At 44.0% G+C, this 27,855-nt stretch overlaps 2 protein-coding genes across 5 annotated transcripts in view; one reads left to right on the top strand and one right to left on the bottom strand.

The window, feature by feature from the left end:
- Positions 1–27,855, bottom strand: part of WRNIP1 (WRN helicase interacting protein 1) — a 93,964-nt gene that overhangs the window by 59,509 nt on the left and 6,600 nt on the right. The window contains exon 2 of the mRNA XM_056521037.1: positions 9,491–9,682. Within this exon, the coding sequence (XP_056377012.1) occupies positions 9,491–9,682 (192 nt within the window). The remainder of the gene's footprint in view (positions 1–9,490; positions 9,683–27,855) is intronic.
- MYLK4 (myosin light chain kinase family member 4) overlaps positions 1–27,855 on the top strand; it is a 186,982-nt gene that overhangs the window by 8,225 nt on the left and 150,902 nt on the right. The window contains exon 2 of one of the 4 annotated variants that reach the window (XM_056521032.1): positions 8,716–8,849. The exons of 2 other annotated variants lie outside the window; for them this stretch is intronic. The gene's annotated coding sequence lies outside the window, so the exon portion shown is untranslated. The remainder of the gene's footprint in view (positions 1–8,715; positions 8,850–27,855) is intronic. One more of the 4 variants, XM_056521035.1, reaches the window with a different exon arrangement.

Raw genomic sequence — 27,855 nt, forward strand, 5'->3', positions numbered from 1 at the left:
GGTGGCAGAAAGTTAAAGGGGTACTCCGCCCCTAGACATCTTATCCCCTATCCAAAGGATAGGGGATAAGATGTCAAATCGCCGCGGTCCCGCTGCTGGGGAGCCCTGGAATCCCCGCTGCGGTACCCCGCTCTCATTATAGCACAGAGCGAGTTCGCTCTGTGCGTAATGATGGGCGATACGGGGGACGGAGAGGCATGACGTCATGGCTCCGCCCCTCGTGACATCACGGCCAGTCCCCTTAATGCAAGTCTATGGGAGGGGGCGTGAATACCGCCGCGCCCCCTCCCATAGACTTGTATTGAAAGGGGCGGGCCGTGACGTCACGAGGGGCGGAGCCGTGATGTAACGATGCTCCGGCCCAAGTACTGCCCGTCATTACGTGCAGAGCGAACTCAGCGGGACCGCGGCGATCTGACATCTTATCCCCTATCCTTTGGATAGGGGATAAGATGTCTAGGGGCGGAGTACCCCTTTAAACCGATTTGTACATGACTTTTATTTAAAAATCATAATCCTTCCAGTACTTATCAGCTGCTGTATGCTCCAGAGGAAGTTCTTTTCTATTTGAATTTCTTTTCTGTCAGATTACAGTGCTCTCTGCTGACCCCTCTGTCCATGTCAGGAACTGTACAGAGCAGGATAGGTTTGCTATGGGGATTTGCTCCTGCTCTAGACAGTTTCTGAAATGGACAGAGAGTACTTTGGTCAGACTGGAAATAACTGTATACTACAATTTCCTCTGTAGTATACAGCAGCTGAAAAGTACTGGAAGGATTAAGATTTTTTAATAGAAGTAATTTACAAATCTGTTTAACTTTCTTGCACCAGTTGATTTAAAAAAAATTGTTTTCCACCAGAGTACCCCTTCAACACCTTAAGGTTTTTTCACTTTAGTTTTTTCCACCTCACTTCAAAAAAAATTTCCACCTACAGACCTATAAGAGGGTTTGTTTTTTGCAACCATCAATTGTACTTTATAATGCCATCAATCATTTTACCATAAAATCTATGGCGAAACAAACATTTTTTTTAAAAAGTTAGTTATTTGTGGGGTGAAATTGAAAAAAAAACAAAACACTTTTGTAACTTTTTGGGGCACCCAATTCTACACAGTGCACTTTTCGGTAAAATTGACACCTTATCTTTATTCTGTAGGTCCAAACGGTTACAATGATACCTAAATTATATACGTTATATTTTGTTTTACATCTTTTAAAAAATTATAACTTTTTGTACGAAAATTAGCATGTTTAAAAATGTCCTCTTCTGACCCCTATAACTTTTTTATTTTATTGTATACAGTGATGTATAAGGGACATTTTTTGCACCGTGATCTGTAGTTTTTATTGGTACCATTTTTGTTTTGACGGGACTTTTTGATTGCTTTTTGTAAATTTTATTAGGGTATACAAAGTGACCAAAAATACACAATTCTGGACTTTCGTATATATATTTTTTTTACATGGACGCCATTGATTTTGCGGTTTAATTATATTTAATTATATATATTATATTTTTAAAGTTTGGATATTTACGCACGCAGTGATACCATGTTAATTTTTATTTACATTTTTTTTATGGGAAAAGGGGGGTGATTAAAACTTTTATTAGGAAATGGGTTAAATCACGAAAGCAACAAATGGCACTCCAGCAATCCAAATTTAAAAATGTGAGTTTATTCACCCATCCGATCAGTACAAATATGCAACTTTCAACCTGCACAATGAGGTCTTTTTCAAGCAACTTACATAGTGAAAATAATCCATTATATATACCGCCTAAAGTCTACCTGCATGTTATACGCCGATAAGCCGCTGCAGTTCAATGATTTAAAGCGGGCACTTTAAATGAATGAACTGCAGCGGCTTTGCAGGTGCAGAGACAGCCAGCGCTGCCGGCTTCTCTGCCCCTGCCTGTCCTGGAGTCTAGAGCCCTGCTGCCAGCCCTTCTCTCCCCCTGGCTATCGGCACCGCTGCCCGTTCTCTCCCCCTGACTATCGGTGCCGGCGCCCCATTGCCGATAGCCAGTGGGAGAGAAGCGGCATCGGCAATGGGGCAGCGGCGCCGACAGACAGGGGGAGAGAAGGGGCAGCGGCACCCATTGCTGGCTCCACTGCCCCGTTGCCTCTCCCCATCCCCGGTTGCATAATTACCTGTTGCCGGGTCGGGTCCGCGCTGCTTCAGGCCTCCGGCGTGCGTCCCCTGCGTCGTTGCTATGCGCTGCACGGCATGACGTCAGCGCGCCGCGCCGTGCATAGCAACGACGCAGGGGATGCACGCCGGAGGCTTGAAGCAGCGTGGACCCGACCCGGCAACAGGTAATTATGCAACCGGGGATGGGGGGAGGCAACGGGGCAGCAGCGCCGGCAATGGGTGCCGCTGCCCCTTCTCTCCCCCTGTCTGTCGGCGCCGCTGCCCCATTGCCGGCACGATAGTCAGGGGGAGAGAATGGGCAGCGGCGCAGATAGCCAGCAGGAGAGAAACGGCGGCAGCAGGGCTCTAGACCCCAGGAAAGGCAGGGGAGAGAAGCGGGCAGCGACGGCCTCTCTCCCCCTGCCTTTCCTGGGGGTGTATCGGGGTATACACGCGCACACACACGCACCCTCATTTTACCATGGATATTTGTGTAAAAAACTTTTTTTACCCAAATATCCTTGGTAAAATGAGGGTGCGTGTTATAGGCCGGTGTGTGGTATACCCCGATAAATACGGTACATAGAAATCAAGTGTTAAAGGGGTTATCCACCATAAGGTGAGTTTAGTACGTACCTGACAGACAGTAATGGACATGGTCATGAGATTACAATAACACTGTGGATAGCTTTTTGTGAACTGGTATTTCGTGTTTGACTTTTCTTTTTTTGACTACAAATCCCATAATTCCATTTTTCTCCCTCCCACACATCAGCCACCGCACCCATTGAAACATAAATGAGCTGCATCCATTCAAAAGACCTGTGGTTTTCAATCAGGGTGCCTACAGCTGTTGCATTAGTTGCAGATTGATCTCTCTCCCACCAAGCGATCGCTCCACCCATTGAAGCAGACAGGCTCCCTGTCATCAGCTGACTAGTGAGTCAGGTCTCGGCCGCATTGCAACCTGGGAAAAATCTGAGACAACAGTAATTTTGTATGCTGGTAAAAATAAATATTGGGGTTAAAATCACATAAGAATTGTGACAAAACCGTCACACACAGTGTAGTTCATAATATAATGTCTGTACCTAACTTTACAGCCCCTGTAGCATAGTCAAATAAAAAAAAATCCTGGAATACATCTTTAAGTGGTGAACACCTCCCACAAATGGGTGGTTACATCATGACATCACATAGATAAACAATGTCATAAAGTGCATAAAATAGTGCAATCAAAGATAAACAAGCAATCTCAAGTGTCACAATCCACAGTGCAACATTATACAGAATAAATTTCTTACAATACAGATGCATTACAAAAACATACTTCCTCTCAACTAGGTGTATATTCATAATTGATAGGCGTTACCTCCCTCTTAGATGGGCGGACATTCCCCGCAACATGCAGTCCTTCATACCGTTTGTATATAACACCAGTGCGCAGGACCGGAACGATGCAGGTCACATGATGCGTCGTGATGTAGGACATCATCCAACAAGCCGGTCACGGGCGCTACTGCGCTCTGAGGTTATCCAAGCGCAAGGTGGCCATGTTAGCTGTGGGAAACGTCACTTAGGTGAATTAGACAGACGCACCTGCGCAGATCGGCCATGTCAGTCGTGGGAACATGTAAGGTATACAACTACGCATAGAAAAAAGCAGCATATAATATAAGTAATAAGAGATATCCGAGGTGCATTTCATACTGATCATAAGATGACCATAATGAAGTGCCTACAAAGATAATCAATTATACATTAAATTCTTAATGTACAGTGGCTATTAATGTGGGGAATATCTTAGGGTAGTGGTATTATATTATATGCAGCTTTTTTCTATGAGTAGTTGTATACCTTACATGTTCCCACAACTGACGTGGCCGATCTGCGATTATGTGCAGGTGCGTCTATGTTTAATTCACCTAGGTGACATTTCCCACAGCTAACATGGCCGCCTTGCGCTTGGATAACCTCAGAGCGCAGTCGCACCCATGACTGGCGTGTTGGATGATGTCCTGCATTACGTGACGCATCACGTAACCTGCGCCCTTCCCGTCCTGCGCACTGGTGTTATTTACAAACAGTGTGAAGGACAGCATGTTGCGGAGAATGTCTGCCCATCTGAGATGGAGGTATCGCCTATCAACTATGAATATATACCAAGTTGAGAGGAAGTATGTTTTTGTTATGCATCTGTATTGTAAGAAATGTATTATGTATAATGTTGCACTGTGGATTGTGACACTTGAGATTGCTTGTATATCTTTGATTGCACAATTTTATGCACTTTATGACACTTTATAACACTTGATTTCTATGTATATATAATGGATCATTTTCACTATGTAAGTTGCTTGAAAAAGACAGAATTGTGTAGGTTGAAACGTTGAACATTTGTATTGACCGGATGGGTGAATAAACTCACATTTTAACATTTGGATCGCTGGAGTGCCACTTGTTGCTTTCATTGGACATTGGAAATTGGGGGACCAATGGTCAGGTCCTAGACTGGCTGAGCACCTTCACTGGATCCTAAGGTCTGGAACCCGCCACTGTGCCGCTTTCTAAATTTTTTGTGTATGTATGTATATACATTTTTCCTTCTTTTGATTGCATACACTGTAGCATAGCATTGATCAGTGTTATCGGTACTCCATTGCTCCAGCCTGCTGAGGCTGACTGGAGCCTTGGAGAACCGATCGGACAGCGAGGAGGCAGGTAAGCGCCCTCCCGCCATTCTCTCAGCTGATTGGGACATTGCTATTTCCCCACGATGATCCAGATCAGTTCCGCAGTGTATTTTCAGCATTTTAGATGCTGCAATCAACTTTCATCAGAGTGTCTAAAAGGTTAATACCAGCATTGGCCGTTTGCGATGTCCAGCATTAGCCACGGGTCCTCGCTGCTGATAGCAAGAAATATGAAGTGAGCTCACTTCATAGACTTGCCGCATGGCCGCGCTGTATATATATATGTTAGGGATCGACCGATATCGTTTTTTTAGGGCCGATACCGATAATCGGTGAAGGTTAGGGCCGATAGCCGATAACTTATACCGATATTCCAGTATAAGTTATCGGCTATTTATCCCCCCACGACACTGCTGCAGATCATTGATTTAAAGTGGGCGCTTTAAATCAATGCACTGCAGTGGCTTTTGCGGTGCCATAGGCTGCCGTAGCCACCAGATTCTCTCCCCCTGCCTGTCCGGGGGGTCCTAAGACCTATCCGATACCGATAATGCCCAAAATCGTGATTATCGGCTAATAATATCGGCCATTCCCTAATATATATATATATATATATATATATATATATATATATATATATATATATATATAGCGCTTGTCATTAAGGGGTTAAAGGGGAACTCAGGTACAGAACATCTTATCCCCTATGAGCACAATATGGGACAAGCGTCCAACATGCCCCTCCATGTATGTCTATTCCACTGCTTTGTGAAGAAAGTCAGGGTGCCAGGCAGGAGAAGCTAAAGGCTTGTGCACAGATATGGCAAATTAAGTTAATGTGGATAAATGTAAGGTTATGCACTTGTGTCATAAAAACGAAACATACAATTAAGTGCTAAATAATAAAACATTAGGTAAAACTTCTACCGAAAAGGACTTGGGGGTATTGGTGGACAGTAAACTCAACTTTAGTGAACAGTGCCAGGCAGCTGCTGAAAAGGCTAATAAAGTCATGGGATGAGGATGTATTAAGAGAGATAGAGGCTCGTGACAAGGACATCGTTTTGCCTCTGTAAATCTCTAGCCAGACCACAAATGAAGTATTAGGTCCAATTGTGGCAACTGTATATTAGAAGGACATGGCTGAACTGGAGCGGGTACAGAGAAGGGCAATCAAGTTAATAGGGTAGGAGAGGATGATAGTACCAAGACAGGCTATCAAGTTTGAGATGATTTTGTTTGGAAAAAAGTTGTCTTGGGGGAGATTTGATCACAATGTACAAATATATGAATGGACAGTACAGAGATCTTTCTAGTGTTTTTTTTTAGTTTTTGTTTTTTTACACCTAGGATGGTAACCATGACAATGGGCAAGGGGCATTCTCTAGACAAATAAGGTTTCATCGTCATCACAGATGGGATTATTTACTTTAAAGGGGTACTCCGCTGCTCAGCGCGTAGAACAAAATGTTCCAAATGCTTACAGCCGGCACTGGGAGCTCGTGACGTCTTAGCCCCCTATGACGTCACGCCCCGCCCCCACAATGCAAGTCTATGGGAGGGGGCGTGATGGCTGTCACGCTCCCTCCCATAGACTTGCATTGAGGGGTTGGGGTGTGATGTCATGAGGGTGCGGGGCTATGACGTCACAAGCTCCCGGAGGCAGCTCTAAGTGTTCGGAACATTTTATTCCAAACACTGAGCAGCGGAGTACCCCTTTAATAGCAGTGAGACTAAGGAACTGTTTGTCAGATGATGTTGTGATGACTCAATAAACAAGTTCAAGGGGACTTGGATGTTTTTTCTGGAAAAATATAGTATTACAAGTTATGGATACTAGATTTATGGCGACAAAACGTTGATTCAGCGATTTATTCTGATCAACACTGGAGTCAGGAAGGGCTTTTCCTCTGTTATGGGGCAATTGTCATCAGCCTCATCAGGTTTTTTTTTGCCTTCATCTGGATCAACACAGCCGGTTTAAGGTTGCACTTGATGGACTCTTGTCTTTTTCAACCTTATAAACTATGGAAGTATTGAGTAAATGGTTTGAATACTTATATCAATGCAATGTATAGTTTTTCCTTTTTAATAAATTAGCAAAAATTTCGGAAATTCAATGTTCACATTCTCATTAGGAGGTATTGAGTGCAGAATTACGGGGGAAAACTTGAATTTTGTTGGTTTTAGCTCAAGGCTATGACATGTAAAAAAAGTGTAAGGGTCTGAAGACTTTCTGAATGCACTGTATACACAGATACGATTGTCATAGCCTGTCACACAACATATACAAAGATATATATGCTGTGTGCCCATTGCCCATCCTATATCAATATGAATGTCAGCCTATGCTACTTCTGTGAGCCATATGTTAGTAATATCTTTGTATATACAGTTCTTGTCAGGTTTCTAACAAATTTGAAGGGAACACATTGATATATTGAAGGCAAAGTTTAGCACATAGTGAACCATTGGCAAAGGATAGAACACTGCATATGCAAACATAATACGGGCTTGCAGAAGTGCATGGGTACAGTCAACACTGATGTCTGGCACGCAGAATATACAAAGATGCTATTGTTACAGACTGGCACACAATATTTCTAAAAATAATAATAAATGTATTCACTTAATGACCAGGCCTCCTAATTATTTCCATAGTTTATATATTGTAGGGTGTGGTGAGCAGTGTGACCACTGCAAAAGTCAACATAGTGCACTGTTTTTATGGAATTGGTGGTGGGGAGTGGGAGGGGGATACTTTATATTGGCTGGTTTGCGTGCCAGGTCTGCTTTTATTCTCTTCAGCCTAGATGTCTCTCATGATGCATAAACATGAAGCGTAAGTAATCTTTTGGCCTCACTGCACCACGTATTGGTTTAACTATGTTCCCTTTAGCACGATATCTTCTAGATGCCTATAAATAAAGAGCTGTCTATTGACAGACACTTCTTAAAATGGACACCTTCAGATAGAAGGGATTTTGAAGGTTGGAAGGAATCGGATATGCAAAATCCTTATTTGAAAGGTTAAACACAAAAGCTTTTTTTTTTTAAAAGTAAAAAAACAAAAACAAATGTATGATATGATATGAAAATATTTCACTTCTTACCAACAGTTATTACCCTTCAGAAACAGGTCCAAAATACAACTTTTTCTTAGATTCAAGCTACCTTACCCAGGGGCACTATGAAATACCAGCAGTTTCCCTCACTCATTACAAAGAACCAAGTTTTAAAGGGATATTACTATTTGGACAATTATACAAGAGCCCACCTCTGGGACACACCTGTTGCAAGATCGAGGGCTCCCTTGTCTGGTTGCAGGCACCAGAGGTGGTTATGAAGCTAAAACTAGCAAACCAGCTGTTTGACACATTTTAATTAAGTAATTCTTCTTGAAGTTAATAAGAGTTGCAAAAACAGCATTGCATTACAATTCGTGCTAACCTCTCTGGGAAAGACAACCTATCCAACAGTTTTCAGCTTCCTGACACCTTTCACAGTCTCAAGCAGGCCTGAGTGCCCTTGAGATAGATGCAGGTTACTGTGAGATCTTTCAGATATTTATGCCATATTCTGTGAATATACCATAAATGTGTAGATGGGAATAGTTCTTTAAAAGTAACCCGCCTTAAACTTTTATGCTGCCTGAACCACAAGTCATCAAGGCAGCCCCCAGTGTAATCTCCCTGTCCCACCAGCCTTGATTGAGAGTTCCTTTTGCCTCCATTGGATTGCATTATTGGTTAGCACAGATTTAATACGCTATTCAATAGTTAGTAAATGCACTATACTTTTTCTTGCTATTAACCTATTAGAAATTTATCCTTGAGTCAGTGAAGTATGTTAGGAGAACATCTTGATGTATATCTCTGTCACAATAGGTAAATTATATGTGAACAGAGCCTTACTCTCAAGTACTGCAGGGTTCTAAGACAAAACAATCTCAAAGAAAGTCAGACAAGAATTGACCAGTGGGTGGCTCCCCTTCAGCTCAGCTTAGAGTACCTGTCATCAAGTAAAACTTTTACTATGTTATTCCTTATGTAATGTTATGCCTATTTGCCATATATCTCCATAAAAAAAATCTTTCCATCAGTTTATTTTCCTTTGAAAAAAGTGGCCACTGGGGGTCTCTGTTCTGTAGCGTTCAGCAGGCCCTACATAGCCCTTGGACTTGTCTCTCTGTAATTGCATAAAAAGGAGAGACCTGTCAATGATGTTAAACATGAAAGGAGAAGCTAGATTAAGTCACTTGTGTCAGTCTTTTTTATACCACTGGGGAGGAAACTTATTAAAGTCTATTTTTTAACAGGCCGGTCTTAAGAGATAATGGGGGAGATTTATAAAAGCCTGTGCAGAGGAAAAGTTGACCAGCTGCCCACAGAAACAAAGCAGATTGCTTCTTTTACTTTTTGGAGGACTTTAAAAATAAAAGAAGCAATGGGGTTGGTTGCTATGGGCAACTGGTCAACTTTTCCTCTGCACAGGTTTTGATAAATCTCTCCCACTGTGCTGTTGCAGGATTCACCAATTTTATTAAAAAGTGCAGGCATTTGGCTTTGGGTCATTAGGGCTGCATAAATCTGCTTGCAGACTCCTTTTAACATGTGAAATAAATCACTTACAATTAAAGGTCAGATTAACAGAGTGATTTACCTGCTGGGATTTATTGAAGCGATGAATTTCATCCACAAAAAGGATAGTTTTTCTCTTGAAAAGTTTACGCTCATTTTGGGCTTGCTTGATGACTTCACGCACATCGTTTGTGTTGGCGCTTGTTGCAGACAGTGTTACAAAACGTGTGTTGTTCTTGTTGGCATTCTTGGCAATTATGTGGGCCAATGTTGTCTGAAAAGGGCAAAAATAGCTTCATTAAATAAGTTAAAACATGCTTACAAATTAAAATTATTCTATTATCCTATTTTGGTAGTAAAAGTGTCCCAGATGACCCACTTGCCACCTGTTTACAATCAACTGGTAAACTGAGACTGACAGGTTTCCACTTGCTACTTAAAAGTAACACAACTGGCAAGATATCAGATGAGGACTGTCTGTATAATCCTTTATCATGTTTATGGCTCTAACAATCCCTGGTGGGGGCAACTAAAATTAACATTGCTATCAATGTTATTTCCTGGGCTTTATACACAAAATCAACAGTACATAACTTAGGCACCCTACAGTGGGGCTCCAATAGTACTGCTGCCAAGATGAAAGTAATGAAATCTTCACACCTCTGAAGCGGACAGACTTTTCTGTCATTAAAGGTTCAATCTCTCAGTAGTCTGTCCCCTTGACATACTATCTCTCTTCCACAAACGTTTTTTAAAGCAGCAGGCAGGTAACAAAGACAAGGGCTACCAGTTATTTTAAAGCAAAAATAGGTTATCCCACAATCAAGTGTTATCCTCTATTCATAGCTGAGCCTGGCAATAGGAAATGAGTAGAGGATGGTGGCACATGCGCAATGAGCTATGTTCTGGGGGGGAGCATTTGCTTCTTCATCTGCTGATCACTGGCACTATTACAGAAGATGTTATGAACTCGTTCAACTGATAATCGCCCTTAGGGCCCATAGCCTAAAACTAGCCCTGAGGCCAGTGATATGTTGAGTAGGCATTTTCTGTGTGATAAGACATGACCAGGATACTGATCAGCAGGGAGAGCAGACATCATCAGGGCTCACTCGCGGGGGATTCAAAAATGAAAGTTAAAACACACTGATACATTGCAGGGTTGCGGAGCTTGCCGCCTTCCCCCTCTGCTTAATAACTTTTGATCGCATCAGGTCTCAGAAGTGAAACCCGGTGTGATCAATCCCTCAGCCCCTGTACTACAACCCTCATCATGGAACAGAGTCTGTTTCATGATGGGGGTAGTAGTACAAGCACTAATGTAGCCTCCCCAGCTGCCTGCAGACTCCCACAGCCAGGGAATTTCTACTCCCATCATGGAAACAAGTCTGTTCCATGATGGGAGTAGTAGTAGTCCCGGCTGTGGGAGTCTGTAGGCAGAGGCATTTGGCCATGCATGAGGGATAACGGGTCTTAACGGATGAATATTTATAGCACTGTTTTTACACAGAAAACGGACATTTAACAACGGATGAATGCTCATAGTGTGAAAGAAGCCTAAGCCAACTTCAGTATTAAAAGGGGGGTCTGAGTGTTTATATCCTTTTCTTTTCCCTTTTTTTTTACTTTGTTCTTTTTTATTCAAAGATGTTGTTAGTGGGGATTTGCTGAAGCTGGTTTATGGTTTCTGACTTATGTACGCTGAGGGTTGTGGGACATTGGTGGGGAGGGGCTGAGACGGAATGGTTCTGTGTGTGTGGGGGGGGTTGTTGGGGACTGTATGTTATTGTTAAACTGTGTTTAAAAAACTTAATAAAAACTATCTGATTTAAAAAAAAAAAAAAAAAAAAAAAAGGGGGTACTCCGGTGGAAAACATTTTTTGTTTTTTTAAATCAACTGGTGCCAGAGAGTTAAACAGAATTGTAAATCACTTCTATTTAAAAATACCAATCCTTCCAGTACTTATCAGCTGCTGTATAATACACAGGAAGTTTTTTTCTTTTTGAATTTTTTTTTTGTCTGACCACACTGCTCTTTACTGACAACTCTGTCCATGTCAGGAACTGTCCTTGACATGGACAGAGGTGTCAGCAGAGAGCACTGTGGTCAGACAGAAAGGAAATTCAAAAACAAAAGAACTTCCTCTGGAGAACACAGCAGCTGATAAGTACTGGAAGGATTAAGATTTTTAAATAGAAGTGATTTACAAATCTGTTTAATTTTCTGGCACCAGTTGATTTAAAAAAAAATGTTTTCCAGCGGAGTACCCAAAGGATAGGGGATAAGATTTCTGATTGCGGGGGGTCCCGCTGTTGGGATCCTCGTGATTTTCCTACAGCACAAAACACCGGCTGCGGCACCAGAGGATCGAGATGTCACAGCAACGCCTCCTCAATGAAAGTCCATGGGAGGGTGCGTGGCAGCTATCCCATAGACTTGCATTCAGAGGGAGGGATTGACATCATGAGGGGGCATGGCTGTGATGTCAGCGCTGCATCGCTAGTCATCAGGCACGAAGCGAAGTTCGCTCCGTGCACCGAATGACTGCGGTGCTGCAGCAGAGATCGCGGGGGTCCCAGCGGCAGCCCCCCCCCCCCATCAGAGATCTTATCACCTATTCTTTGGATAAGGGATAAGATGTCTAGGGGCAGAGTACTCCTTTAAGGTTAGTATTTAGCATCAGTAAAATGGCTTGTGGAGTTAAAAAGAGGAGTTGTTTGAGTCTGAATCTGTGACTTGGAGTTGCTGAATATAATTTCACCTTTTTCTTGGCAAGCCTTCTAGGCCTTAAAGAGTACCTGTACCTGATGTTATAGCATAAGAGAGGATTTTAGTTCACAACACAGGAGTGCTGGAGGGGGCGTTCCACGGCAGGCGCCACCTTATATGAAGCCCTGCCAGAGAAAACTACCGCCCTCCCTGTTCTATGCTGTACTCGCTCTTGTGTGCATGCATAGAACAGGAAGCCAACCACAGCAGGCTGCTCCTGAATACCCTCCTCAATGTTTTGCAATGAACGAGCAACACAGAGAGGAGGGAGATTAGAACCAACCTGCCGAGCACAGCGCTCACTCTCGCCTGCTTGATTGACAGACAGAAAACAAGTGCTGTGCAGAGCCGCGGTCCCTCCTCTGCCTTCTGTCTCCGCCAGGCCATGCAGCGTCAAGGACACAACAGTCAGAAGGCTCTTTAGTGCTGATTTTAAAACGTAAAACATAATGAAGTACATTAGGAATGTATTATACATTAGTTACCTATAATATATAAAATTTCATTGATGATGACAGGTATTATTTTTTTTGTTTTTTTAATTGTTACCTTCATTTTCCCCCAACAAAGCCATTAGAGGGCTTGTTTTTGGTGGGACAAGTTGTGCATTTTAATGCCACCATTAAGGTTGAGAGTATGATTATGGCATTGTTTTTTGCTATTTAAACTTATGCTGTTCACCATACAGTAAAAATAACATTACAGCTTTAGTTTGTGGGTCAGTACAATTATTGCAATATTGAACTTTGAAGTTTTGTTTTATTTATTTTATATTTTACTACACTGGCACAAAGAAATGTTTATTATTCGTCGAAGGGCGCTAACTTAGTAATCATTTTTTATGGGAAAACGTGTATTTTTAGAATACATATGACTTTTTGGTCATTTTCTTTTCCGCTTTTCGTAAGAAGGTTTAACAAAATATACAATCATGGTGTTTTTTGTATAGTTTTTTTTTTTTACAAAGTTCAACATGAGGGATAAATAAGAAAATACTTTCATTGTTTGGGTCATTACAGACATGAAGATTCCAACTATGTGTAAGGAGGAAATGTAAAAGGAAAATATACACTGCTCAAAAAAATTAAGGGAACACTAAGATAACACATCCTAGATCTGAAAGAATGAACTATTCGTATGAAATACTTTGGTCTTCACAACAATTTTGACAACGAAATCAAACAAAATTATCAACAGAAATCAAATTTATCAACCGATGGAGGTCTGGATATGGAGTCACACTCAAAATCAAAGTGGAAAACCCACTACAGGCTGATCCAACTTTGATGTAATGTCCTTAAAACAAGTCAAAATGAGGCTCAGTAGTGTGTGTGGCCTCCACGTGCCCAAACGACCTCCCTACAATGCCTGGGAATGCTCCTGATGAGGTGGCAGATGGTCTCCTGAAGGATGTCCTTCAAGATCTGGACTAAAGCATCCGCCAACTCCTGGACAGTCCGTGGTGCAATGTGGCGTTGGTGGATGGAGCGAGACATGATGTCCCAGATGAGCTCAATCGGATTCAGGTCTGGGGAATGGGCGGGCCAGTCCATAGCATCAATGCCTTCCTCTTGCATGAACTGCTGACACACTCCAACCACATGAGGTCTAGCGTTGTATTGCATAAGGAGGAAACCGCACCAGCATATGGTCTCACAAGTGGTCTGAGGATCTCATCTCGGTACCTAATGGCAGTCAGGCTACCTCTGGCAAGCACATGGAGGGCTGTGCGGCCCCCCGAAAGAAATGCCACCACACACCATTACTGACCCACCGCCAAACCGGTCATGCTGGAGGATGTTGCAGGCAGCAGAACATTCTCCATGGCGTCTCCAGACTGTCACACATCTGTCACATGTGCTCAGTGTAAACCTGCTTCCATCTGTGAAGAGCACAGGGTGCCACTGGCGAATTTGCTGATCTTGGTGTTCTCTGGCAAATGCCAAACTTTCTGCATGGTGTTGGGCTGTAAGCACAACCCCCACCTGTAGACGTCAGGCCCTCATACCACCCTCATGAAGTCTGTTTTTGACCGTTTGAGTAGACACATGCACATTTCTGGCCTGCTTGAGGTCATTTTGCAGGGCTCTGGCAGTGCTCCTCCTTGCACAAAGGTGGAGGTAGCGCTCCTGCTGCTGGGTTGTTGCCCTCCTACAGCCTCCTCCATGTCTCCTGATGTACTGGCCTGTCTCCTGGTAGAGCATCCATGCTCTGGACACTACGCTGACAGACACAGCAAACCTTCTTGCCACAGATCACATTGATGTGCCATCCTGGATGAGCTGCACGACCTGAGCCACTTGTGTGGGTTGTAGACTCCGTTTCATGCTACCACTAGAGTGAAAAAAACGCCAGCATTCAAAAGTGAGAAAAACATCAGCCAGGAAGCATAGGAACTGGGAAGTGGTCTGAGGTCACCACCTGCAGAACCACTCCTTTATTGAGGGGTGTCTAGCTTATTGCCTATAATTTCCACCTGTTGTCTGCTCCATTTGCACAACAGCATGTGAAATTGATTGTCAATCAGTGTTGCCTCCTGAGTGGACAGTGTGATTTCACAGAAGTGTGATTGACTTGGAGTTACATTGTGTTGTTTAAGTGTTCCCTTTATTTTTTTTTTGAGCAGTGTATTTGTTCTTTTTTGGATCATGTTGCTGGAAAGCAATGAAGAGAGTGGCCGACGGAGACTCTTCACATGTAGTGGACATGGTTTGATTAAAGCAAGTAAAGGGTTAATCTACTAGGAGTGAAGGTTCCTGGTAGTTACAACGGGAGCTTGGCTGTCATGCTGATAGCTGAGCTCCCGCAATCCCTTCATGGAAGGTGCAATGGAATTTCCATTCAGAACTCCACATTATAATTCCGCATTAGATTTCCACAGCAGCAGAGTCCAATTAATATTACTGTGATTCTGCTGCGCTGTGCACATGGCGGAATTTCCACAGCAGGAAATCCTGATTCTCTGGTCCGCAGAAAGAATAGACATGCCTATTCTTTCTGCGGAGCCCGCACGGAAATGCATTGCCATCTAAGAGACAGCACATTTCCAAGCGGTCCTAGCGCTGGCATGTTCTGCCGGCGCTCCACTGTCAGGTGAATGTCCGCACGGAAATTTTCTGTGCGGACATTCGCCCATGTGAACATAGCCTTATAATGCTACAACTGACACAATTTTAGGGTATGGTCCCACGTACCACTTATGCAGCGTATTTCATGCTGCGCAAAATTGTCTGCAGCAGCGGGAAATACGCTGCGTATGCTCAGATGATCATACACACAGGGCTAGCCTGCGGCAGCCCTGAGTTTTCAGTGAGGATTGGAGGCCGTACCCTAAAGTACATTATTTTGCTCTAGTCTGCTCTGCGTCTTAGGAAGTGGTTAATCTCATGTGCTATAAATGAAACTGCAAGACCAAAGCTTGTGTATAGTATGAGTTTGCTCCACTCCTGGTTTTAGCTTACAAACACACTGACCCAATTCTGCGTTTGAAGGTGGCCTTAGCAGAATAATAAATCCATACCAGGTTACAAACAACAGCTACACTGCTTATGTGTGATCATGGTTACAATATGTATGTGTTGAGTGGAATATCTAATGTGAACTCCACCAGTCTGTCTTATTAATATGATCTCTTCCCTGCCCTCAAAACAGACTTTACCACCTGTTTTTATTTATTCTGGGTTACGCGGGGACCCTCTGTTCCTCGTCATCAGAATCCTCTCAACCTTAAAAATTATTTGTTGAACCACAGGAACGTCAGACATTAAAGCAGCAGCTGAGGGTGGACACATTGCAGAGAAAGTGCCAACTAAATAATCATGCTTATCTGCTAAATGGCAAGTGACACTTCTCTCTCACCATGAAAGGCTATCCAGAGAGTCACTTTTCATTTTACATATCAAAAAAGCAACTAACATACTTCACACGTCTAGAGAGCTGCATATATGCAATTTACAGTATACAACAAATCACCTCTCAGCAATCGATACTGGTATTTGTAGATTTTCCACAATAAATGTCTCCACTTTATGAATTAGACTAGAAAATACATTTCTCAGTCGAATTCATAAAGGGGTATTCACATTTAAGTAGGCTATACCCACAGGATTAGGGTTAACAAGTAGATGCAGGGGGGGGGGGGGGATCTGACTGCTGGGACCATATTGATCCCGAAAATGCAGGTAAAATGTGCACCTGGACAAACAGAATGCATCACGCATGCACAGCTGCTAGACCATTCATTTTTTGGGGACTTTTAAACATTGCCAAGCTCGGCGGTCAGATGCCCAACAAACTGCTAGCTATCCCCTATCATTAGAATACCCCTTTAAAGGGATACTCAGGTGGAAAACAATTTTTTTCATATCAACTGGTTCCAGAAAGTTAAACAGATATGTAAATTACTTCTATTAAAAAAAAGTTTAATCCTGCCAGTACTGATCAGCTGCTGTATGCTCCACAGGAAGTTGTATTTCTTTCTGGTATTCTTTTTAGTCTGACCAAAGTGCTCTCTGCTGACACCTTTGTCCGTATCAGGAACTGTCCAGTGTAGGAGGTTTGCTATGGGGATTTGCTTGTACTATGGAAAGTTCCTGACATGGACAGAGATGTCAGCAGAGAGCACTGTGGTCAGACTGGAAAGAAATCCAGAAAGAAATACAACTTCCTGTGGAGAACACAGCAGCTGATAAGTACTGGAAGGCTGAAGATTTTTAAATAGAAGTAATTTACAAATCTTTTTAACCTTCTGGAACCAGTTTTTTTCCACCAGAGTACCCCCTTTAAGATCCCTATAGAAGGTCAACTGTCCCCACTAATTTGACAGGGCGGGCTGATTGTCTAATGTGTATGTGAGAGGAGAGAAGGGTCGGGCATGTTGGATTTCGACTGTCCGGCCCTTCCCTTTGTTTTTCAGGAGATAAGCTGCTGCCAGAGCTGTCGACAATGGCTTACCTCTTCTCACTTCAATGAGAACACATGAACATTTGGCTGAGCCAAACATTCATGTGAGATAAACAAAAGAAAGTGAATAAGCATTAGACAGAGTAAACAGACTAGACAGTATAAAATGTGCCAGCTTTATCGTAGTGGCGAATACTGTTTTATAGACTTCACACATTCTTATGCTGTCTAGCATAGGTTTGGACCATCTATTTGTTGGCTTACCTTATGTCATAACTTTGGCGCACACAAGTCATGTCTCCTTGTGAAACAAGGGCAAAAGTATCTAAACTGAGTCATGTACTACTACTCATAAATATGGTACATTTGCAACTGTAATTCTCAGGTTTAATAGGTGAAATGCACAAGGCTTACTTTGTTACCCAAAAAAATAATGTTCGTGTTTTACACCAGAATATGTGTTGAGCTTTAAAAGAAGTTTTGAAGAGTATTCAATGAGGGGGTGTATCTTAGCGGATTCAGGGATCTGGCATGTGACAAAAGTCTTGGGCTGCAATTATCAATTATTTCCATAACTGATTAGTTGGACGATTTTTGGGGGGCCATTAATCGTATTTCTAAAAAACCTGGACGAGGGAACCAGGGAAGAGTTAATGGGAGAAAGGGAGAGAAGTGGGGACTGCACCGTAAATAGTTGATGGGTTGGGGAGGAGAAAGGACAGTATCAAAAAAATTAAAGGGGTACTCCACCCCTGGACATCTTATCCCCTATCCAAAGGATAAGGGATAAGATGTCTGATCATGGGGGGGTCCAGCTGCTGGAACCCCCCCCCCCCCCCCCGGATCATGGGGGTCCCAGAGCCAGACCACCTACGATCAAACATCTTATCCCCTATCTTTTGTATAAGGGATAAGATGTCCAGGGGCTGAGTACCCCTTTAACCTATGAGCAGGAGCAATTTCCCAGACCTCGAAGAAGACACGGAAGATCTGTCATTGCAGGGGGATGAGAACGGAGCTTCTGGCAGGCAACAAGACTGGGTGGCTCCAGGGAGATCAGGACGGAAGGCTTCTTGTAACTGGGGATGGTGCCGAAGGCAAGCAGGCAGCGCCCACTGATGGCGCTGGCATCGGCTTCTGGACTGCACTTCAAGTCAAGGTCTCTTTGCTGGAGGTACACTGCACGTCACTGGCCAGCAGCACCTTCAAAAAGGTAGTGTGAGAGGGAGGGTGATATGCAGGGGCACACTGAGGGACTAAGTGGCAGGGAAAGAGGAATTGATAAATATATTCTTGGTAGGCTATAACTATTATTTATAATATTAATATTGATTAACCCCTTAAGGACACATCCCGTTTTATTTTTGTATTTTCGTTTTTCCCCCTCAGCTAACAGTCATTATTCTTTTGTATTTCCATCCACAGACCCTATTGAGGGCTTTTTTTGCAAACAATTATATCAGTGCCATCGCTGATGTCCACCATTACCAGTGGGTCCATTACTGATAGGACCTGCCGTGCATAAAGTAAGCGCAGCTCCTGTGCTCTCTACATGTATGGGACATAAATGTACGTCCTGGTGCGCTAAGTACCAGCCCATCAGGACGTACATTTACAGCCAATGTCCTTAAGGGGTTGATCTTTGCAGCCCTACAAGAGTCTCAAATGTAAATAAAGATGTTTCAAACATAGCACGAGCTAATGTGAGAAATTTAGCACATCTTCTGTCTGCATGGTCACTTTTCTCCCTCCCACACATCAGCCACCCACCCATTGAAACACAGGTTTGCGGCTTTCCATGCTTTGCTGTGAACAACAGACCAGTGTTTTCTAACCAGGGTGCCTCCAGCTGTTGCAAAACTACAATTAAATGCAGAATGATCTCCTTCCCACCCAGCAGTTGCTTCACCTATTGAAGCAGAAAGGCTCCTTTGAACACCTGACTAGTAACGTAATGTCTCGGGCTGCACTGCAACCTTTATATGCTGTTAAAAATAAATATTGGGGCAAAGATCACAAAAATTGAGAGACCACCATCAACCAAAAGGTACAGACACTGTATTATGAACTATACTAACTTTATAGCCACTGTAGCATAATCAAATAAAACAAAAAATTCTGGAATTTAACATTGAAGTCAATGGGAAACGGATGAGCCTTTAATGTCATCCGTTTGCATCCATTTTTTCCAATCCATTTTTGATCCGTTATTACTTCTGAGCATGCTCAGAAGAGGTGTGAGCAACCAGGAAGTAGCAAGACAAAAATAATAACATACAATGAAGGATACAAACTAGGGATCGATCGATTATCGGTATGGCCGATAATCACGATTTTGGGCATTATCGGTATCGGCAATTACCTTGCCGATAAGCCGATAATGCACCGCCCCACACACCGCCCCCACCGCACCGCGACCGCCACCCCCCCGACCCGCCGCACCGCGACCGCCCCCATGACCCACCGCGTCGTACCCCCCCGACCGACCGCGTCGCACCCCCACCGTAGTGCTGGGCGGTATACTGGTATGGATTTTTGCCCATACCGCTATACCGGTCGGGCCCCTCCCCCACCCTCCGAGTCAATAAAAAAAAATTATAATAAACTTACCCGTATTGGGGGTGGTCCGGGCCATCCATCCATCCTTCCTTCCTGTAGTGTCCGGGGGCATTCCGGGTGGAGGGTGCACCGGTACGGGCTGTCCTTCTCCGGGGGTCCTCTTCTCCACTTCGGGCAGGCTCCGGCCTAGTACGCTGCATAGACGCCGCTACGCCGTGACGTCAGGTGCGTCGCTGCGCACGGGCGTCACTGCGCAGCGGCGTCTATGCAGCGTACTAGGCCAGAGCCTGCCCGGAGTGGAGAAGAGGACCCCCGGAGAAGGACAGCCCGTACCGGTGCACCCTCCACCCGGAATGCCGCCGGACACTACAGGAAGGAAGGATGGATGGCCCAGACCACCCTGACAGTTAGGGGGAGAGAAGCGGGTGGCGGCGGCGGCCTATGGCACCGCAGAAGACACTGCAGTGCATTGATTTAAAGCACCCGCTTTAAATCAATGACCTACAGCGGTGTCGAGGGGGGATAAATAGCTGATAACTTATACCGGAATATCGGTATAAGTTATCGGCTATCGGCCCTAACCTCCACCGATTATCAGTATCGGTCGATCCCTAATACAAACTAATTAAAAACTGATAGAAAAGGATGCCACTTAAATGGTATGGTCCGTTTAGCAGGAATGATGGGAGAATAGCGTGATAGAAGAGAACAACCATGTGAACATAGCCTTATTCCCCACTACAGTGATCTATATAAAATTTACATATAGCAGATTATTTAGTATACACTGGCACACAATAAAAATCTACTTGTTTGCATATTAGTCCAAGATTAATTTCTGATTTACCAGTATTTGGCACGTTACCCTAAGCAATTCATTAAGTACAATGGGGCAGACCTAAAGAACCATTCTGGTGATCAATTGTGTCATTTTTATATACAGTGATCCCTCAACTTACAATGGCCTCAACATACAATAGTTTCAACATACAATGGTCTTTTCTGGACAATTGTAACTTGAAACCAGACTCAACAAACAATGTTACGGACAGTCCAGATCTGTGAAATGTGTCAATGGCTTGAAGAACCGACTAATCAGAATAGGCATTCACTAGTAAAACCCCTGTATTACTGAAGTGCATGCACTGACTAATGTCTGGTAGCGCCCCCTACAGTACAGGGAGGTATTACATGTTCTGTACTCTTTACCTGTACCAGGGTTAGCTGCTCCTTTGGACACCAGGTGAGGGCGGCACCATGTTACTTTTTTTTTTAGGACACTGTGTACTGTACAGGACCCTGAAGAAGCTCCTGTCCTCCACATAGACCAGTGTTAGTAGATAACTAATATAGATAAAGCAAATCCTTACATATAAAAGTAATAAAGATCTGCTGGGAGCTGTAAATCACTGTCTATGTCAGTGTTTCCCAAGCAGGGTGCCCCCAGCGGTGGCAAAACTACAACTCCCAGCATGCCCGGACAGCCAAAGGCTGTCCGGGCATGATGGGAGTTGTAGTTTTGCAATAGCTGGAGGCTCCCTGCTTGGGAAACACTATATCTATATTCTACCTGCGGCCCACCCTGTTTTAAATATTAAGATTCTTTAGTCTCACTTCACAAGGACGTGAAAGCCGCCGGGAGGTGGTGAGCAGGGGCTGCTGCCTGGCTACACCCAGAAGTGGAGACTCCGCAACATGATTAAAAGGAGTACTGCAGTCTTAGACATTTATCCCCAGCATTGCCCGCAGCTCTGCACGGCTAATGCGCGTGTCTTCGACCTCACTGAGGTCAACGACACGCCCCCTCCATGCAGCTCTATGGGAGAGGCGGGGATGCATGAACGCTGCATCTCAGCCTCTCCCATATAGATACATGGAGGGGGCATGTCATGCTTTGGCCGATACGTTTCCTGAACGGAAGAGCCACGGCCCCCAGCGATCTGACACTTATTCCCTATCCTGCGGATAGGAGATAAGTGTCTATGGCTGCAGATCTCCTTTAAATGCATAAATGTCCCTAACCCTGCACAGAAGCCACAAAAAAAAAAAAAAAACGTAAGTGCCCCATTATTTTACAGCTCTTCACCCATACTATAACCCAAAAGTTTTGAATGGTCGAGGTCTGTTTAGATTGCCAACCAATCACTAGAATAAGTGGAGAGGTAAGCTCACACTGACCAAGACAATTTCGTAGACTTAGTGGTAGGTAGAAGAAATCCCGGCACTCACTAGGTATGCTGAATCATAATGGTTTTATTAATCCATATGCAAGATAATGTAGCGACTCGCAGGACGCGTTTCGGCCAGGTGGCCTTTGTCAACTGATCAGTTGACAAAGGCCACCTGGCCGAAACGCGTCCTGCGAGCACCACCTGCGTGCACCACCACCTAGACGAGTGCCGACTCTCTACTACTTTTGTTTAATTTCATAGACTTACACTGTAAAGGTACTTCACACTGCGGAATGGAATTCCGTGCAGTGAACATTACCATCAGTGTGAATAGGTCTTCCGTGCGACCCGTTCACACTGAAGAATTTCAGCGGCGGAAAATTCCACTGCTGAAATTGTTCCGCACAGAGAATGAACATCTTAATTCTTTGTGGGGAATTCCGCGAGCACTGTATAGCCATCAATGGTGACAGCCCTGTGCGGTCATACCGTTGAAGTATTTTCGTCGGCGGCTGCCAGCTGGAATCTCCACTCGCGGAATTCTACAAGCAGAGATTCCGCAGTTTGACTGTACCCTTAGATAGTCTCACTTAGGCTATATTCACACGGCAGTATTTCCGCATGCGGATTCCGCATCGAATTAAAGCCCAATAGACTTCAATGGGATTCCACACTCCCATTCACACTTCAGAATATCCGCATGTGGATTGCGCACAAGCCAGAAACCACCCAAATGAATGCGGATGTGTGGAAATCAATATAGCCTTTGGGTGCTCTTCTCTTGGCGCATTCTAGCAATTCCCCAGGGTCTGAACACTCAGACCACAACCAATTAAAACTTTTGACATGTCTGTACAAGTCAAAGTTTTTTTAAAGTGTCAGTGCTTATTTGAAAAAAAAAAAAAAAAAGTATGTGCACATTTACTCGTATGTAACAGTATGTTAAAAATGCATCAGATGGTTGCAAGGAGAAAAAAGAAAGAAACCATACTCACAGTGGACATGTATAAATAGCAGGTGTAGCAACAAGTACTTACATCACTGTGTGACCCCCAGAAATAAAGTGCTTATGCTTCTAAAGTGCATAAGGGCATCCAAATTGCAAATGCTAAGTTACAACAACCACCATTCAAAAGGTGGACGATAGATTCCAAATGAGGAGGAATGGTGGGGTACTGGGTATGTCAGGTTACTCTGAATGCACCTTTTTCATTTTGAATATATCTTGCACCTTTTGGATAGTGGTCGTAGCAACTCAGCATTTGCAATTTGTATGCCCTTAATGTACTTTATAAGCAAAGGCTTTTTATTTCTGGGGGTCAGTCAGTGATGTTAGCACACCGGCTATTCAATCATGTCCTGCCATAAATTTGGTTTATTTGCTTTCCTCTGTTTAATGTATTTGGGCATAGAAAGTTTTATACGTGCATATGTAATTGGTATCTCAACCAATTTTTCAAGATTTTTTGTTGTATGGCTTTTTACTTTTATTTTAATGAAAGTATGTATGTATGTATGTATGTATGTGTGTGTATGTACAATAAAGATATATATTTTTCATGTTTGTATCCAGTGGGTTATTTTTGAAGAATAACAATGTTCCAACTCATGCCACATTACTCGATATACATCCATAGAACATTCTTTAACCACTTAAGGTCCAAGGCCGTACAGGTACGCCTTTGCTCCCTGGTAATTAAAGGGGTACTCTGCCCCTTGACATCTTATCCCCTATCCAAAGGATAGGGGATAAGATGTCAGATCGCCGCAGTCCCGCTGCTGGGGACCCCTGGGATTGCCGCTGCGGCATCCCGCTAACATTACTGCACAGAGCGAGTTCAGAGCAGCGTGATGCCATGGCTCCGCCCCTCGTGACATCACGGCCCGTCCCCTCAATGCAAGTCTATGGCAGGGGCGTGACGACCACCACGACCCCTCCCATAGACTCGTATTGGGGGGGGGTGACGTCACGAGGGGCGGAGCCATGACGTAACGATGCTCCGGCCCCTGTATTGCCGGTCATTACGTGCAGAGCGAACTCGCTCTGTGCAGTAATGACAGCGGGGTGCCGCAGCGGTAATCCCGGGGGTCCCCAGCAGCGGGACCGCATCGATCTGACATCTTATCCCCTATCCTTTGGATAGGGGATAAGATGTCTAGGGGCGGAGTACCCCTTTAAGGACCAAGGGCGTACCTGTACGCCCGTGGGAATTTCGGTCCCCGCCGCGCGCCTGGCGGGCATCGGACTGGGTCACTGCTGATATCAATCAGCAGGCACCCCACGCAAATGCCACCCCTCCTATTGGTCGTATATACGCGACGACCAATAGCTGATCGGGGGCGGGGGGGGTTAACTTTCGGTTTACCCGTTCTGCCCACCCACAATAGGCGGGGCAGAACGGCGAAACTGAAGAGGACCGGCGACGAAGTCCACTTACCCTTGGGGCGAGGCTGCAGGCGACGATCGCTGTCTGAGATCGGCGGGCAGCGATGTCGAGCGGCCGGCTCCCTGGATCCTACGGAAGCCGGTGAGTTGCCTAGCAACATCTTGAGGGCTACAGTTTGAGACCACTATACAGTGGTCTCAACTGTAACCCTCCAGATGTTGCAAAACTACAACTCCCAGCATGCCCAGTTATTTGCTGTGTGGGCATGCTGGGATTTGTAGTTTTGCAACATCTGGAGGGCCACAGTTTGGAGATCACTGTGCAGCAAACAGCTGCTGGGAGTTGTAGTTGCGTACCTCCAGCTGTTGCATAACTACATCTCCCAGCATGCACTTTGGCAATCAGTTCATGCTGGGAGTAGGAGTTTTGCAACAGCTGGAGGCACACTTGTTGGAAAATACTGAGTTAGGTAACAGAACCTAACTGAAGGTTTTCCAACCAGTGTGCCTCCAGCTGTTGCAAAAGTACAACTCCCAGCATGCACGGTGTGTCAGTACATGCTGGGAGTTGTAGTTTTGAAACAGCTGGAGGTTTGCTCCTCCCCCCCATGTGAATGTACAGGGTACATTCACAAGGGCCGGTTTACAGTAAGTTTCCTGCTTCAAGTATGAGCTACGGCAAATTTTTCGCCGCAGCGTAAGCTCCTAACGATAAACTCGCTGTAAACCGCCGCCAGTGCGAATGTACCCTAAAAACACTACACAACACTAACACATAATAAAGGGTAAAACACTACATATACATCCCCTTACACAGTCCCTCTCAATAAAAATGAAAAACGTATTGTACGGCAGTGTTTCCAAAACTGAGCCTCCAGCTGTTGCCAAACAACAACTCCCAGCATTTCCGGACAGCCACTGACTGTCCAGGCATGCTGGGAGTTTAGCAACAGCTGAAGGCACCCTGTTTGTGAATCACTGGCGTAGAATACCCCTATGTCCACCCCTATGCAATCCCTAATTTAGTTCTCAAATGCACATGGTGCTCTCTCACTTCGGAGCCCTGTCGTATTTCAAGGAAACCGTTTAGGGCCACATATGGGGTATTTCTGTACTCGGGAGAAATTGCACTACAAATTTTGGGGGGCTTTTTCTCCTTTTACCCCTTATGAAAAGGAAAAGTTGGGGGCTACACCAGCATGTTAGTGTAAAAAAAAAAAAAATTGCACTAACAATTGCACAAATTTTTTTTTACACTAACATGCTGGTGTTGCCCCATACTTTTTTATTTTTACAAGCGGTAAAAGGAAAAAAAAAAGACCCCCAAAATTTGTAACGCAATTGTTCCTGAGTATGGAAATACCCCATATGTGGGCGTAAAAAATGCTCTGCGGGCGCACAACAAGGCACAGGAGTGAGAGCGCACCATGTACATTTGATGCCTAAATTGGTGATTTGCACAGGGGTGGTTGATTTTACAGCGGTTCTGAAAAACACAAAAAAATAAATACCCACATGTGACCCCATTTTGGAAACTACACCCCTCACGGAACATAATGGGTAGAGTGAGACTTAACACCCCACAGGTGTTTGACGAATTTTCATTAAAGTTGGATGGGAAAATAAAAAATGAAAAACATTTTTACTAAAATGCTGGTGTTACCCTAAATTTTTCATTTTCACAAGGGAAAATAGCAAAAAAGCCCCCAATTTGTAGCCCCATTGTGGAGAACATACCCCATATGTGGATGTGAATTGCTCTGTGGGCGAACTACAATGCTACAAGAGAAAATTTGTCCGGAATTGAAGGCCACGTGTGTTTACAAAGCCCCCATAGTGCAAGAACAATGGACCCCTCCCACTCACTGCACCCCTTATTACATTCCGTGAGGGGTAACATCAAAGAAAAACCAAGGTATTCTGGGACACAAATTTCAATCTTTATTGTTTAGAAAAAAAGGGGACATACATTTAAAAACATTTTAAAAAAAGGCACAAAATACCAAGATGGTCCTACAAATACACAAATGGAGGTCCATAGAGCAAGGGGTTAATCCCCAAAAATACCTGTATATGCAAATAGCTAAAAGAGCCTACTTTGTAATAACAAAAGTGTCCCAACTAGTGGCTGCACCCAGTAAGGTAAAAGCCCTATACATTTATACACATAGCAAGAGGTTGTTAACTTCACCTTCTAAGGACACACCAGGACCTCCGTCACCCAACGTTTCGCAATTAAATGCTTCTTCCGGGGCGTGAGGGGTGTAGTTTCCAAAATGGGTGTTACATGTGGGGGGGAGGGGGGTCCACTGTTCTGGCACCACGGGGGGGCTTTTTAAACGCACATCGCCCCTGACTTCCATTCCAAACAAATTCCCTTTCCAAAAGCTCAATGGCACTCCTCCTCTTCTAAGCATTGTAGTGCGCCAGCAGAGCACTTGACGTCCACAGATGGGGTATTTCCATACTCAGAAGAAATGGGGTTACAAATTTTGGTGGTAATTTCCTCCTATGACCCCTTGTAAAAATGAAAAATTTGGGGAAAAACCAGTATTTTAGTGAAAAAAATATTTTTTCATTTACACATCCAAATTTAACAAAAAGTTGTGAAATACTTGTGAGGTGTTAAGGCTCACTATACCTCTTGTTACGTTCCTTGAGGGGTGTAGTTTCCAAAATAGTATGCCATATGGTTACTTTTTTTGCTGTTTTGGCACCATAGGGGCTTCCTAAATGCGACATGCCCCCCAAAAACCATTTCAGCAAAATTTAATTTCCAAAAGCCAAATGTGCCTCCTCTTCTGAGCATTGTACTTCGCCCGCAGAGCATTTTTACGACCTAACATGGGGTATTCCCATACTCCCATAATTTTGGGGGGCATTTTCTCTCATTACCCTTTATAAAAATAGTAAATTTGGGGGGAAAACTGCACTTTAGTGAAAACATTTTTTTTTTATTTACCCATCCAACTTTAACAAAAAGTAATCAAACACCTGTGGGGTGTTAAGGCTCACTATAGGGATGCAAGAAAAAAAAAATCGATTCGCCCGATTATCGCGATTTTTCACTTGCCGATACTGAATCGATTCAAAATATTTTTGAATCGATTCTTTTAGTGATGTGGAATTTGTATCTCCTGACTCCTGCCCGCTCCATACTCTGCAGCCCCCAGCTGTTCTCAGTAACCGATCGGCTGGCTATTAACCCTTTAGATCGCCGCTGTCAAAGCTGACAGCGGCGTCTAAAAGGATCTGTGAATGCTCCCTGGTGGGCTAGTGGGGTGGATCCACTGTGGAGGTAGCGGAGGGCTTACCTCTGCTTCCCTGCTCTCCGTGGCTGTCATTGATAGAGCCTGGCTGGACCAGGCTCTATCAATGGATCGCAGATCAATGGAGTTCAATAGAACTCTATTCATCTGTCTGAGGAATCTAATGATTCCTAAAAGACTAATAAAGTGTATAAAAAAAATAAAAATAAAGTTTTAATAAAAGTGTAAAAGACATTGTTTTTTAGACAGAATCGGGATATATCGCGATGTATCGTCACCTAGACGGTATCGCGATATATCGAGATATATCGAATCGCCCCACTGGTATCGCGAATCGAATCGCCAAATTATTGGCGATTCACACCCCTAGCTCACTGGACCCCTTGCACG

This window comes from Hyla sarda, chromosome 5, assembly GCF_029499605.1.
Source record: "Hyla sarda isolate aHylSar1 chromosome 5, aHylSar1.hap1, whole genome shotgun sequence".
Taxonomy (NCBI): domain Eukaryota; kingdom Metazoa; phylum Chordata; class Amphibia; order Anura; family Hylidae; genus Hyla; species Hyla sarda.